Source organism: Stigmatopora nigra, chromosome 3, assembly GCF_051989575.1.
Source record: "Stigmatopora nigra isolate UIUO_SnigA chromosome 3, RoL_Snig_1.1, whole genome shotgun sequence".
Taxonomy (NCBI): Eukaryota; Metazoa; Chordata; class Actinopteri; order Syngnathiformes; family Syngnathidae; genus Stigmatopora; species Stigmatopora nigra.
Window position 1 is genome coordinate 6,017,387 of NC_135510.1, and position 13,540 is coordinate 6,030,926.

The 13,540-nt window shown below is 38.8% G+C and overlaps 2 protein-coding genes across 10 annotated transcripts in view; one reads left to right on the top strand and one right to left on the bottom strand.

The window, feature by feature from the left end:
* Positions 1 to 7,867, bottom strand: part of kif26ba (kinesin family member 26Ba) — a 53,949-nt gene extending 46,082 nt beyond the window's left edge. For all 5 annotated transcript variants that reach the window (XR_013325835.1, XM_077712958.1, XM_077712956.1 and 2 more), the window contains exons 1-2: positions 7,326 to 7,867; positions 3,893 to 4,285 (exon numbers count right to left, since the gene is read on the bottom strand). Coding sequence is in view for 4 of the 5 variants with exons in the window: in XM_077712958.1 (XP_077569084.1) it covers positions 3,893 to 4,285; positions 7,326 to 7,385 (453 nt within the window). In the remaining variant the exon portion in view is untranslated. The remainder of the gene's footprint in view (positions 1 to 3,892; positions 4,286 to 7,325) is intronic.
* A 723-nt stretch (positions 7,868 to 8,590) lies between these two features.
* LOC144194758 (PWWP domain-containing DNA repair factor 3B) lies at positions 8,591 to 13,361 on the top strand. 5 transcript variants are annotated; one of them, XM_077714034.1, is made up of 15 exons: positions 8,591 to 8,957; positions 9,050 to 9,113; positions 9,277 to 9,350; positions 9,766 to 9,973; positions 10,111 to 10,242; positions 10,314 to 10,384; positions 10,682 to 10,758; positions 10,839 to 10,899; positions 10,992 to 11,070; positions 11,179 to 11,229; positions 11,539 to 11,780; positions 11,863 to 12,030; positions 12,362 to 12,586; positions 12,671 to 12,759; positions 12,841 to 13,361. In XM_077714034.1, the coding sequence occupies exons 1-15, from the start codon at positions 8,937 to 8,939 to the stop codon at positions 12,932 to 12,934; spliced, it is 1,656 nt and encodes a 551-aa protein (XP_077570160.1). In that variant the 5' UTR covers positions 8,591 to 8,936; the 3' UTR covers positions 12,935 to 13,361. The 5 variants fall into 5 exon arrangements, with proteins under 5 accessions (XP_077570160.1, XP_077570161.1, XP_077570163.1 ...); XM_077714035.1 differs by having other exon boundaries at positions 10,114 to 10,242; XM_077714037.1 differs by having other exon boundaries at positions 8,592 to 8,947.
* Positions 13,362 to 13,540: the final 179 nt, after the last annotated feature.

The window sequence follows — 13,540 nt, forward strand, 5'->3', positions numbered from 1 at the left end:
GCTGTGGTTACGCTAGGCCTGCCTCTGTGGTCTTTTGGGATTTGCCTATTACAGGGTAGTGAGCTACCTGCACGCATGAAGAAGCAATTTTTTATATGATTGAGATCTGGATGGGAATGCTACAACACCCATGTAGTCTCACCTGATAAACAGAAAAGAAGACAGGAGATAAATACGATATGGGTTGTTTATCGCTGGGATTATTTGATCTGATTGGGCTGCAAGTGGTTTGACCCCTCTTGTGTGTAGTAGCGGACAGGTGATCTACAAGTGTAGGTATAGAAGTCAAACCTCTGTCTTAGACTCTTCTCAAGGTTAGAGCATTTTTTGATTGGATCGTTATTGAAAGGATTTGTGTGGGTTAGTGGTTAGTGCTTTCAAGGGCAATTCAACCTCAACCGAAGGGAAGGACTCTTGTTTGTTTTGCCGCATAAGTGTGATTAAGAGTAGGATTCGCCAGTGCAGTAGAAGTAAAGTCCTATTATTTGCACTATTTTTCTTTCGTTTATTTTATAAACCACTTGTCATCGTTTAGGGTGATGAATATAAGTAGGGGTGCAGCTCAGGTTGAACACCCAACCTTTAATAGAGCAAATAATGTGGTCATATTTCTTATTTTAGATTTAAATTAGAATCTAAATGATCAATTATGTGGATCCTTACTTCACATAAGCCAGGGTTTTGTGCCATATACTTGGACACGTTTCAGTACGCATGGTAAAATCAAGTTGGTAAATGCTAGTATTTGTAGGTTGTTTCCATAAAAAATCAAAGTCAAGACGACATCATTTTTGAAGTTGACAGCACCCTCAGTAAATCTCATAGAGGAGAGTGGGTAAGTACAAAAACATAGCCTATTATGGGTTTGTTTTTCCGTCCCAAATCAGAAGTGTATATCATTCACTATATATATCAACGTACATCATTTTGGACTTCAGAAGATTTAAAAGAGACAAATCTTTTTCAAACACACAAATAGTGACCCATTTTCCTAAGCCAAACTCCACTGCACATAGACAGATGAGTTTTTATGACTAGGGAGTGTGAATAGGCAGACAGACATACAGCAATACCAACCACATGGACAGAAACCCTAAGTGAGGACAGCTGTGCTGCCAGATGTGCGTCAGAGCCCTGTGGTCTCAAGTGTTTGTGCATTTTGATGCATTTAAAAACTGAAAACACCCATACACTCTACAGTTCCATTTAATCCCTCCCCCTTTACACTCTGGTGCTTGTATTGTGTGAAAAGCATCATGACACATGCACATTTTACAATTTCTTTAGGCAGTTTTTTTTGTCAATTTACAAGTATATAATAAAAAAATAGTGCAAAATTCGGTCATATTGTGATTGAGCAGAGAGAAAGGGAGGCGTAGATGAGTTGTGGGAGCGCAAAAGCCGTTGTTTTGTTTTTGGGTTGCCAACAATCCATTGAAAACTAAGATAGCGTTGACTTGTAAATGCTAAAATAGATTAAAATGAAAATAGGAGTTACTGGACTTGACATTAATGCTGAGTGGTATGTAGATAAAGGAGGAAGAGGGGAGCCTGTGTACTGACTTTTGGCGACAAAAGGTCTGTGTGAACAGAAAACTGCTGTTAGTTGGACGGTTTAGAATAGAACACCAAAATATTGTCTTGCTGTTGTTATACAGAATCATTTTTCTACCTGTCTGGGAGCATTTTGAATAATAATCCATTTCCACTAAATGCAAAATATACAGCAGTGAGCCCGTTGAAGGTCATGATTAGCATACTATTAGGAGCCTTAATGGGGGTTGGCATGTGTATGGAGCATGATTTCATCATGTATTCATATCAGTGAATTGGAGAAAAGCCTAGAATGGTGTGTGATTGGACTATGTTGCTCTAACAGTGTGGAGGCATGTATGCATTGTGTGGGAATAATGCAGTGTAATGTTGAGAAAACCAGCAGAGATGAGCACAACACACATAGGTATGAATTTAAAATGTTCATTAATTTTTTTTTTGTTGCAGTTTGTACTGGAATACAACAGAGCTCGTGTAAAGTGTTTGTAATGAATCTCATTAAATTGTACAAATGTACATTAAGTGTAAAATGGAGTAAGTGAAGCTTGTTTAATTTATCCCCTAACCAATTACAACTGCGCATTTTAACCACACTGAGAAAAATAACAGTAATCAGACCCAAAACCCATCTTGACAAATAAAATTCTCATTAGTCGTCTGCCCACCAACAGTTTACATGAAGTCTCACAGCTTCGCAGTTTCCAACCGTCATTGTCTTAACAAGCTCTCACACTCTTCATTACTGACTGCTACTTCCTCTCTGACCCCCCATTTCTATACTTTATTGGCCCCACAATGATGCATAAAACATGCTTATAGGTTGCCAATTAACTTGGAGCCTGATGTGTGACCCTTCTGTATTCTTAACAGGAACTCAGTCGGTTGCGGCAGAAGACCTAAAGGCAAAAATGATGCCATTGGAAACCCAGTAAATCAGTGTAATTGCAATTCTTTCGTGTACAGTACATGAGCACTCTGTAATAAATTGATTTTATACAAGGAGGCATGCAGTGACACATAACTAATTTGGATAACTGGCTGTTTGTCTGATCCTAGTTGCATGGAATTCAGCATTCTTATAATATATAAGAATATAGTACTAGCCAATGCTATTGCCGCAAACTGAACCCTTCAATGATCGTTTACTGATAGATGACTGTCTTTCAGTCTTATTTTTGACATGTTATTAATGCTTTCAGATTTTTGTATAGTAAATAATTGTATAGTAATGTCACAGAGTTGCATTGTGGGAGTCGGACTGTTGGCAAGGCGTCGAACATTTTCATTTTTGGCAATAAGTGGTTTAGCGATGTTCATAAATATGTTGTCATGACCGGACGTTTGGTCGTCGGTCTTTTGGTCGCCGGTCTTTTGGTCGTCGGTCGTTTTGGTCACCGGACGTTTGGTCGCCAGACGCTTGGTCGTCCGGCCACCAAATGTCCGAGTACCATATGGTGTCAACACATTTTTCCTGCTGAAATATACAACGCTAGCAGTCAATATACTGGAGATTCTTTGATTAACTTTAACACTACTGTAAAACTACTTAAAATGGACACATTTATAGTGTAATTTGAACAAAGTTGTTCATTACAATGTACATTGTGTCCATTATTGCTCACAATCTAAATGATGCATGAGAAAATCGTTATGTGTGCGGATGACAGTGTGAAAATTATCTACATATGTGGTGATCAATGTGTGTGGTGTATCATTCATCAAGTCCCAGTCATTGTGATGCACCAATTGAGAGTCCTTGCACTGCTGGATTTCAAATTGATTGCTTGGCTTAACCCCAATGCAATTGAAACGTATATAAATAAATAAAGTGCCTGTCAAGAAAATACGAAAAGGCAGCAAATCCATAACGATTCATTTTTGCTCTAAATGCTCTGTATCTTTAGCTAACCCACCACATTAAATCCCCCAATATGAGAACGTGATATCCAATAAGGGGAGCTAATCGATTAACTATAGAGGTGCTGAGATCAATGAGATAAAATGAGAAACTTCAACACACAAAAAATCCTCCACCTTATTTCTGTGTTTGTCAAGGATGATTGCCTCCCATTTAATAATAATTTGAGGGCAAACAGCTGGTTTGGTCTCCCTTTCTTGAGCAGATGGTTAGAGAATCTTGCACAAATAAGCACATCTTTGATTTATGAGAACAATAACACCCAGATTACATTGGTACACCGAGGGCGACGTTATGATGAGAGACCCAATATGTCATGGGTAAACAGATTAATAAAAGCCATTGTCCTAACATCAAAGATAATAAAAAAGCAAGTCATTTCAAGGAAGAGCAGCAACACACACAGTATATTGTACATACCTTACTGGAGTAAGGTCCCGGAAGGAGCAATTTTAACGCTTGTCTTTTCAACTCTGTCAACCTTGTGTTACAGTTCTCGCACCAAATCCCTCTTTCACTCCCAGGAGAACTTCCACTGCCCGAGGCCGGGGAACCCGTCCCAAAACCCGGAGAGCCGCCAAGAGAACCCGGAGATCCGGTGCAAATCCCCGGAGAGGTGGTTCCCGGTGATCCGGAAAGGGATCCTGGTGAGGAGATCCCCGAGCCAGGAGAAGGGGTGCCCGTAGAGCTGGGCATAGAGCCGGCACCCTCGGGAGCGGGGCGAGAGTTGGACCGTGTCGTTTCCTCATATGCCTTTCGGTACCACGTGTCCGGTAAAATGGAGGCAGATTTGGTGGGTGAAGCGTCTGGCATCTGCCGGATATTGAACACAGAAGGGAGCTGGATTAGTGCGGTTGGGAAAGAAAAATCGTTAACCATTTTAGCTGAGCTGTATTTGAAGACGATAACATATTTAAATGTTAACATTATGTTTTGAATTGGTATTGTCAGATTGAGGATAATGCCTTAATTGTCTTCTTATTTTTAAATGGCATATGAGTTACATTATTCGTACAGATGGTTAACCAAATACACTCTGTCACGTATTATAGAACTTAGTAAGATTTACCATATAGTTGAAAGCGCCTGAGGTCGAATAATCTCTTGCAGGTCAACCTTTTTATTCATATTTTGACTAATGCCTAAATGAATAATACTATAAAACTCTCTCATACACAAAAAACAAGCTGGTTGAACATTTTAAATTGCCCACAGGTATGAGTATGAGCATAAATGGTTGTCTGTCTCCTTGTGCCCTGCGATTAGAGAGTACCCCTAAGACTGGCAAGGATGGGCTCCAGCACCCCAATGACCCTTGTGAGGATAAGTTGTATGGAAAATGAATGAATGATACTGTTAACATAATCATCCACTGTCCAACAGGTGCTATCGTGAAGCAACTCAGTGATTATCAACCAGTGTGCTGTGGCATTGTTAGTAACTCGTGAAATTCATTGGGAGTCATCCAAGAACATTTCCAATTCCCCATCATTTATACCAAAATGTATTCATGATAGGGAATATGTATTTGTTCATCTGAAGTTTATATGCCATTGTCATGCGTACAGTGGCATGCAGAACAGCCAAATGCCCTTTCCTTAAATGGCAGAAAATACAATAATTATCTACAGGTTGCCATTTATAGAACAGAATGAGGCTTTGCTGATATGGTGGATGACTGGTCAGCATGTTCTCTCACTTTCTGAGATAAAAGGTTCAATCCTGCGCTCTGGACTTCCTATGTGCAGTTAGTATGTTTATTTGTGTATTTAAGAATGAATTGCATGAATGGTTGTTTGTATATCACTGTCTTGCAAGAGAGTACTGAAGAGGATGAATAAGTCTTTACTTCTTTGGAGGAAATCAGCTTGTTTTTCTTTCTTTTTTTTGCAGATCAGATTTCACACAGAGAAAGACAATTTTCTAGTCAAGTCATTTAATGGTGGGTGAGACTTCAAATCCAGTTCAGATTTTGCCGAATACTGTTTTTTAGAGTTTTCAAATGAAGTTCCATAGTATGTTGGTCATCAAAAATGTTCTGACCACTTGTACAATTTAATGAGATCCAAATCAAGTAGAAATGCTAAAATAAACATGTCAGTATGATGTTGAGGATCACTTCAAACTACAACCACAATTAAACTCCAGTTCTATGCCTGCCAGGGTAGATTTAATAACACTTATTTTGGCTCTCAATGAGGGCAAGTGTTCCTACCACCAATGGTGTGCTGTGAAACCTGTTTGCTTTGGAGGAATCAGTTGAAAACTTTCCAGTGAAATTGACGACAGTCGAGACGCTAGATTCTACTTGTTGGCGTGTGTTATTAATACTTTACCATGGCTACTCCTCAAACCCCTGGGAACATCAAACGGGCCACCAAGAGTTGTAGTATTGATGTGGTGGCACAGCGGCTCCTCATATGCTCATACGAGTTATAATAAGTGAGATGGAAAGACTGACATGGGGGAACATTATGGAGGGGTCAGGTTAAAATTATTAGGAGTGAGTGTCTACAACTGATAGCTGCGTGGTTCTCAGTAGGGCTCAAGGTAATTTAAAGCTCTGCTGGTGACAATGTACGTGGCAGTAAAATGAAAATATCACTAAGCAACACTATACCGTCACAAATAGGTCTCATGGGAGACATTGAACGTGGATGTACCCCATTTAGCTTATTATAATACAAATGATGGCATTACTATAGCTGTAAAAGTACAGTTTTGGGAAACATGCATCCATCCATTTATCTTCAGAGCAGATTTGTTGGAGAAAGGCAGGTTATAGCCTTGGCTAATGAAGTTGTTGGTCAGAAAAGGGGAAGATTGGCAGCCACTTAGTGGGAATTCAAAACTAAATATGTGTTCTGTTTACAATGGATATTAATCTTAACAATATGTGTTGCATAATTTTTAAATGTTTGCATATTTCAAACAGATTTGTAGGGATAAAAAACTACTTATAAATTTGCTACGTCATGTATCCTCAATAGGTTCGTGAGTATTTGTGTGTGTGTGTGTGTGTGTGTGTGTGTGTGTGTGTGTGTGTGTGTGTGTGTGTGTGTGATTCAATAGACCCTCAAATTGACCTTTTTCCCATGTAGAAGCCATAACCCTACTCTTTTCTGGGAATGACTAAACATCAATTTCAAGTAGACCTTTCCCCTTGTGCTCGTACCCTGTTAAAACCTCTGAAGAAATGAATAAAAAGTCACTTCCGTTTTAAACTGAAATTAAATGTTAAACAAAGGTAACGCAAATATAGTGCAAAACCACTCACTGTCTTAAATACTCTCCCTGCCTCATTTTTGCACTCAGCCCCCAAATACAAAGTTTATGATCAATAGAACAAGAAAGGTCCAATTAATTCAATTTGGTTTATTACTCAGAGCTAATATGAGCACAATATACAGCATACATTCAATTCAAACACCAAAAGCAGGAGACACGATTTAAACCTTGCGAATTTTGAGGCAGACCTGCTAACCATTGCATCTCATTATTGAATGTCTATCATGCATTTGAAAAGAAAAAAAATATGATGACCTTCAGAAGAGTTTATAACAACTGAATTGACTTTGACATTGACATTCTTTGCCATTCCTTCTTGGAATCATTACCTACAATATAAAATATTTTTTTAATTAGTTGATAAATTAACCCCTAGGTATATAACTGTAAGTGTGACTGCTTCTCCATCCCCTTGTCTGCTGCAATAGATTGCCCACCAGTTCAGGGTCCCCCCTATCTGGTATCCATAGTTGGCTGGTATAGGCTCCAGCACCCCCGTGGGCCTTGTGAGGATAAATAGTATGGAAAATGAATGAATGAATTGAATAACCTGAAGTCCTCCTACCGTGTACTTTCTACCCCGGCCAGCAACGGATCTCTCCTTGGACCCCGAGAGTGAAGTCATTTTGAGGTGCACAAAAGAGGAAGAAGAAGAAAACCGTGGAATCGATTTCAATTAAAAGAAGCCCCCTGCAAAGTGCACTTAGAGCTCTTCAGTGTGAAGAGGACTTTGCGACCCTTCCTGGGAGGACACCACATGTATTCCTCATTTTACTTTCAAAAATCACGATTCTCTTAGTCGCCTATCAAAAAAAATATATATATATAAAAAGAAAAAAAAGAAGAAAAATGAAAAATCCTTTTCAAAGAAGCACTAAATAAATCCCTCTAAGATCTGCTTCTCCATCCTTTCCCCTCACCAGGTTGACCAGGTGCGACAAAAACCTGGAAGGTGGAACTCCAGCCTCAAGCGACCAGGATTCTGTCACGGGTGTACGCTTGAGTTGGCGGATGTTCAGCCGGGTGTCTTTCCGAGCCTCCTGTTGCCCGTGCGGAGCTCCGCGCTCTGTCGACGGCCGACGCGCACTGACTCGCCCTCGGTCTGGTGCGCATCTGGCTAGGGGGCGTGGCTTCGCTGCTTTTAAGGATTTGCCCACTTCTCTCACCTCAAACAAAAGGTATTTGGAAATCCACTTCAAATCTATTTTATTTTAGCTAAAGACAACATCTCACTAGTGTGCATCTTTCATGAACTGATTTTTTTTTTTACTTTTCTGATGTGTAATAGTTAAGAAAAATGTAGGTTCAGACCAGGGGTCTCCAACTGTGGCTCATATCCAGTCAGTTTTCCATGTCTCCCTCCATCATCACATCTGAATCAAATAATCAGGATTGTGAAGAAGCTAATGGACAGCTTGCAGATGAATTGATCATTTGATTATGATTTGGTAGAGGATGGAGATATGGAAAACAGACTGGAGAGGGGTCATCGAGGACCAGAGTTAGAGACCCCTGGTCCAGACGGTGGTTCCAGGAAATGGCCACCCGACAACTGGGGAAATATTTTATCAATACCTATACTATATGTATTTTTTTTTAAATGAAAACGTTGTTCTGTCATGGAGTTTGAACATAACCAACAGTAATTAAGGGGAAGTTTGTAAACAGTTCTCTGCACTTGCAATAAGACATTTCAGTGTGGCTGTATTTTTTTTAAACTGAACACTGCCCCCTAGAGTTAAAAGTATTTTGATACATCGCATGAAAATATATTTTTTAAAGACGTTGGTTCTACAACTTATGGTTTGATCTAGCATTATTGCCGTAGTTCACTACAAAACAGACAGTCACTGCGCATGCGCACGTCATAATAACGCTGAATCCTCAAAGCTGCAAATGAAGAAACAAATCCTCGCTAGATCTCATCAAAATATTAGTAATTTGGTTTTTCAAATCTGACTTTGCGTCTAAGTGTAAATGTCCAACCTTATTCATCCCCATTTAACAGGATATACTCCATGATCGATGAAATCTAACTACCTCCTAAAAAAGGAATTCATTCTTGTTTGTGAGTTTTTGGACTGTCACTTGACAGATCAAAGATAAAAGAATATTCTCATTGATGATGACCATCGTCATCTCACTGCACGTGTGACGAACTTATTTGGGGTGGTAAATGACTTCCCGGTGCGACAAAGTAACAATCGTCTAGTCTTATGATTTACTTAACTGCTTTTTAAAGTTCCAGACAATCTAACTGCATATTTACATTCTGTTCTACTACATCAGCCTGCCCCAGATGAGGAGGTCCGTTTATCTCCTTTAAACTGTCTTGGTTTGACTAAAATGAGAGGTATGTGTCGTTTTTGTTCCAAGATGTAGTTTGTTTTTGTTTGGTAGCATCTAAACGTCTATACAACTGACCAATGAAAACAAGATCACAAAGTTAATGACATGCTCAAATTCCTTTCAACTTTGTTTTATGGATGCAAAGCAATTTTTTGTGAATTTTTCAGGCAAATCAAAGAAATATCAAACCAGCAGAAAAATGGACGCCAGACCATCTGAAGAAGGGGATGAACAGGACAAGGTATTTCACTATTTCCTAAACCAGTTTATTCCTATCAACACCAATTAATGAGTTAACAATGACAATTGTTACATTTTCTATATTGATTTCTTCCTCATACAAGTTTGTTTTCAGCATTTACTTATTTTCTGCATAGCATTTAAAATGTCCAATATGTTGTTTTGTGTCAATGGTGGAATAGACACATCTATACATAGATTATACTTAGACTTTTTTAAGGCCACTCTATGTGAGTAAATATGTGCTGTGTAGCATTTGTAGTTTTTATTGCTTAATAAGGGAAATTGCAATCATACAATGAGGGGAGCAATTGCCCGAGGTTGACAGGTAGGTATGTACAGTTTCCCGATTTGACTGGAATGAAAGATAAACCATTTTGATCCTTACTTATTTATCCCCAAACATTTTTACACAGACATCCGAGGCCGAGCCTGTACGCTACACAACACGGGCTCAGAGCAGAAAGCGGTCCATCGAGGCTGTCCAATCCATACAGCTTGAAAAACGGCAACCAACAACCTCTTGCTCTCCAGCTAAACGCCGCTGTTTAAAGAAGAAGACAAAAAAGTCCATCTCTGCTTTTTCTTCTGAACCCTCACAACCAAGAATGGAAACAAAGGAAGGTAGTACTGTAGTGCGAAAATTATACCTGGATAATCCAGGTCTGACACTTTGTGCCATTATGTTGAGCCTGAGAGAGTCAATTTTGTTGTTTTTGTGCTTTTGTTTTTCCTCTATTATCTTCTCAACCTCTAACAAGAAGAGTCAATTCTCCATCATGATCTGCCTGTTGACAAAAGTGACAATGAGGAACGATTGCCTTCTCTTTCTCTCTCGGAGGATGACAAAAGTGATGATGAAGAGGAGCTTCCATGCTTCTTGACAGAGTCGCGTAAGAATTGTGTACCTGGCAATGTATATAGTATATGATGTGTAATTGGGACTTTAATGTTTATCTTGCAGAACCGTCCTCTATTTCAGAAGGAGTGTTTGTGTGGTGTAAATATAGACACTTTCCCATATGGCCTGCCTTGGTGAGTATTTATTTAGACTTTCTGCAAAGTTTTTCAAAATCAGGGGTGTTCAAACTATTCCACAAAGTGTACAGTGGATGCATGTTTTTAACCAATCTGGTTATACAAAGGTTATCAGTTGATTTCAATCAGGTATTGCTTTTTCAGTAAGAAAAAAAAAACTGGGTTAGATGTTTTTTTTTACTGGATCGGTTGGAACTAAAATCTGAACCCAAAGTGCCCTTTGAGTACTGATTTGGACATTCCTGGTTTGAAAGTGTTCATAAATCACTGAAAGTTTTTTTTTTTTTTGGGCAGATCAAGCGGATAAATCATAAAACAAAAAAGGCCAGCATTGTTTTTATTGATAAACCATATATTCTACAGAAAAATGGGTAAGACATTAACCATTACTTATTGTTGCTATGTTAAAGTTTGCTGTATCAGAAGCCCAATGTGATATATTTTGTTAAAGGTTTGTTGTAGATCTGAAATCCCTGACGCCGTTTGACTTTAGAAGCGCTAAGGATGTGCCGGTAGGAATATCAATATTGAAGTAGTATAATACACACAATTTATCTGTATTTACACTGATGACTAATTTTGCTGGCTGACTTTAATATTTCAGACTGACGCCAAAAAAGAAAAGTATGCCCCTCTCCTGCAGTGGTCCTTGGATATGATTTGGGATTACATAATGCGCTTAGGTGACTATTCCTATTTGATGATTTTGGCTATTTCCACATTTAAATGGAAGATACTGTAGCGCAGATTCAACTGCAGCATGGTTTGATGTTTTTTCTTCTCTTTTTTAGGTTGTAACACCTTTTCTGGCTCCTTCATTGAGTACTTTGCCCATGGCATGAGTAAGTTCTTTCACATACACCTAAGCCAAAATAAGCGTAATAGACTATTTGTGACAGATTTAATGTAAAGAGCAGTAGGAAGAAATTGGACATATACACTTTATAATCCAGAAAACATTGGTGCCTATTTCAATTGTCTGCAAAACGTTTTAATGACAAATATAGAGCACTTTTGTGTTTTACTTTTTACATGAACATGTATGTAGTAGAAACAGAAGTACTACAATCTGTTATCATCTTGTGTAGTATGCCTTAGATCTATTGTGTGTTCCTGTTGCTGTGGTTCTAATAATTGCTACTCTTGCTCAGGTTATCCCGTGAGAAAAAAGTACCCACAGGCTTCCCCAGAAAACCTGTTAATCAATACGAGTGTTTTTGCAAAAAAAGAACACCAAGCAACGTTAACCACTGAAGATAATGATGAGCAGAGGAAGCCCATCGAGTCTGCCAAGAGAAGTTTGCCTGATGGGCCCCAAGCTGCCTACAATTACGTCGATGAAAAGTTCGTAGACCACGAAGCCAGGCATCATACGGTCGAAGCACGCCTGTTGGTATGAATGTTGGAGGTCCAGTCAGTAACAGCAGGCTTTCTCTGAAAATCTGCTCACGAATGTGATTTATTTTGTGATAAAGGAAGAAAACCAGGCTACGTCTACCATTGAAGACAATGACAAGAAACAGCAGCCCATCACGCCGAGCAGGAGGATTTTGCCAGACCGGACCCAAGCGGCCTACAACCGTGCCAATGAAAAGCTTGTGGATTATGTTGTGAGGCAGCGCAAGGTGGAAGGACATCTGCTGGTATGAATGTTGGAGGTTCTTGCGTCTCGTGTTCTGATAGAAAGAATATTTTGGGACCAAGTTCAATATTTAGGCCACACATTTAACAATAAACGTCAAACCTTCTTCATTGGTTTACAAATGATGTGAACCTGAAATTCAGTATCTCAAAATAATCACCTGACCAATTGAAAAAACGGACATTCTGAAATGCACAAGTATTTCAAGTCATTTGGAGCTCATTTTACACCTATTACATCATTCCTAATACATTTATCTCAGGCCCAGCCAATATTCTGTATCTTGTGCTTGCCATCAATAGCTAAAACTTGGTGTTTCTTCTCTCCCAAAGGCTGTTATCAGAGGGCAGGTACAGTCGAGGTGGCTTGATCGTTTTAAGAAGAAATCAAAGAATTCGTTTCCGGTTGTGTATTACCTACAAGATAGTACACAAATAGACAAGGTGTACTTTTACCTGAGCAACCTCTACGAGAGGACTGTGAAAACACCTCCTTACCAGCCTGCATACGACTTCATCCAGCGCATTCCATTTGTTTTTGATGTCCTTCTTCATGAGGTAAGTCGTGCTAGTGTACCCCATTAGTTTAGCATTTATTTATTTATTTATTTATTTTGTACTTGTTTCCAAATTGTTTTCTAGGCTATGACGTATGCTATAGCTGGGTTAGACAATGTCTCTTTAACAAAGGCGGAAGCAAAGTACCTAAAAGGACGAAGTCTAAGTAATAGGTGAGGATTATAATTAGATGCAAATATGAAGGACAAAAATTCTGAATATGATTATTTTTTTGGTCTATTCTGTTGATATAGGGAATGCCAAGAGCATTCTTTGATGTTTGAGAAGCAGTGGATGAGCAAATCCAACACGGACACAGCACTTTCCTCATTGGAACAAGATGGCTAAGTGGACAACTTGAAGGTCCTAATGCAAGATAAACCTAGCTCCCCTGTACAAAATATCTGATGATATAACAACGGATCTTGAAGATTGGACATTTTTGTGTTTCATTATGTGTCTTTGGAACTGCCTTTTCCATTCATGAGTAGCCCAATAGAAGCCTTAAAGATTACCAGTCCAGCCTGTTGCCATTTTACCCCTATAATGATGCACAGTGTTGTTAATGATTAAACATTATGAATATGGCTTACTGAAAACGGATTGTAATAGTTTTTGAATATATGTATATATTTGCTGTCAAAATGCTCAAAGATGTCACTGTAGAAGGTTGACCTGTGTTGCAAAACTTTCTGATTGTGCAGAGCCATTTTTGCATGAAATCTGTAACAAGTACAAATATATCATGGTGTCAATACAGATTTTTTTTTCAAAATCTGGAGTCTTAATATATGACTAAAGGAAACAGCCCAAGGAAATTAAATTTACCCATACTTGAAGAAAAGGATTTACCTAAATGGAACAAGAAACAAGGTTATGGTGGCCTAAGGAAATGTTGATGTGAACTGTGGATATTTGGTTGATTAATCATAATTATTCAGTGAAGAATTGTGA

What these genes read in the sequence shown, in the direction of transcription:
- LOC144194758 (XM_077714034.1), top strand. Translation starts at nt 8,937, where the DNA reads ATGACTTCCCGGTGCGACAAA. An exon ending in AAGAATGGAAACAAAGGAAG is followed by an intron (nt 9,974 to 10,110) that starts GTAGTACTGTAG and finishes ACCTCTAACAAG; the next exon opens with AAGAGTCAATTCTCCATCAT. An exon ending in GTACTTTGCCCATGGCATGA is followed by an intron (nt 11,230 to 11,538) that starts GTAAGTTCTTTC and finishes ACTCTTGCTCAG; the next exon opens with GTTATCCCGTGAGAAAAAAG.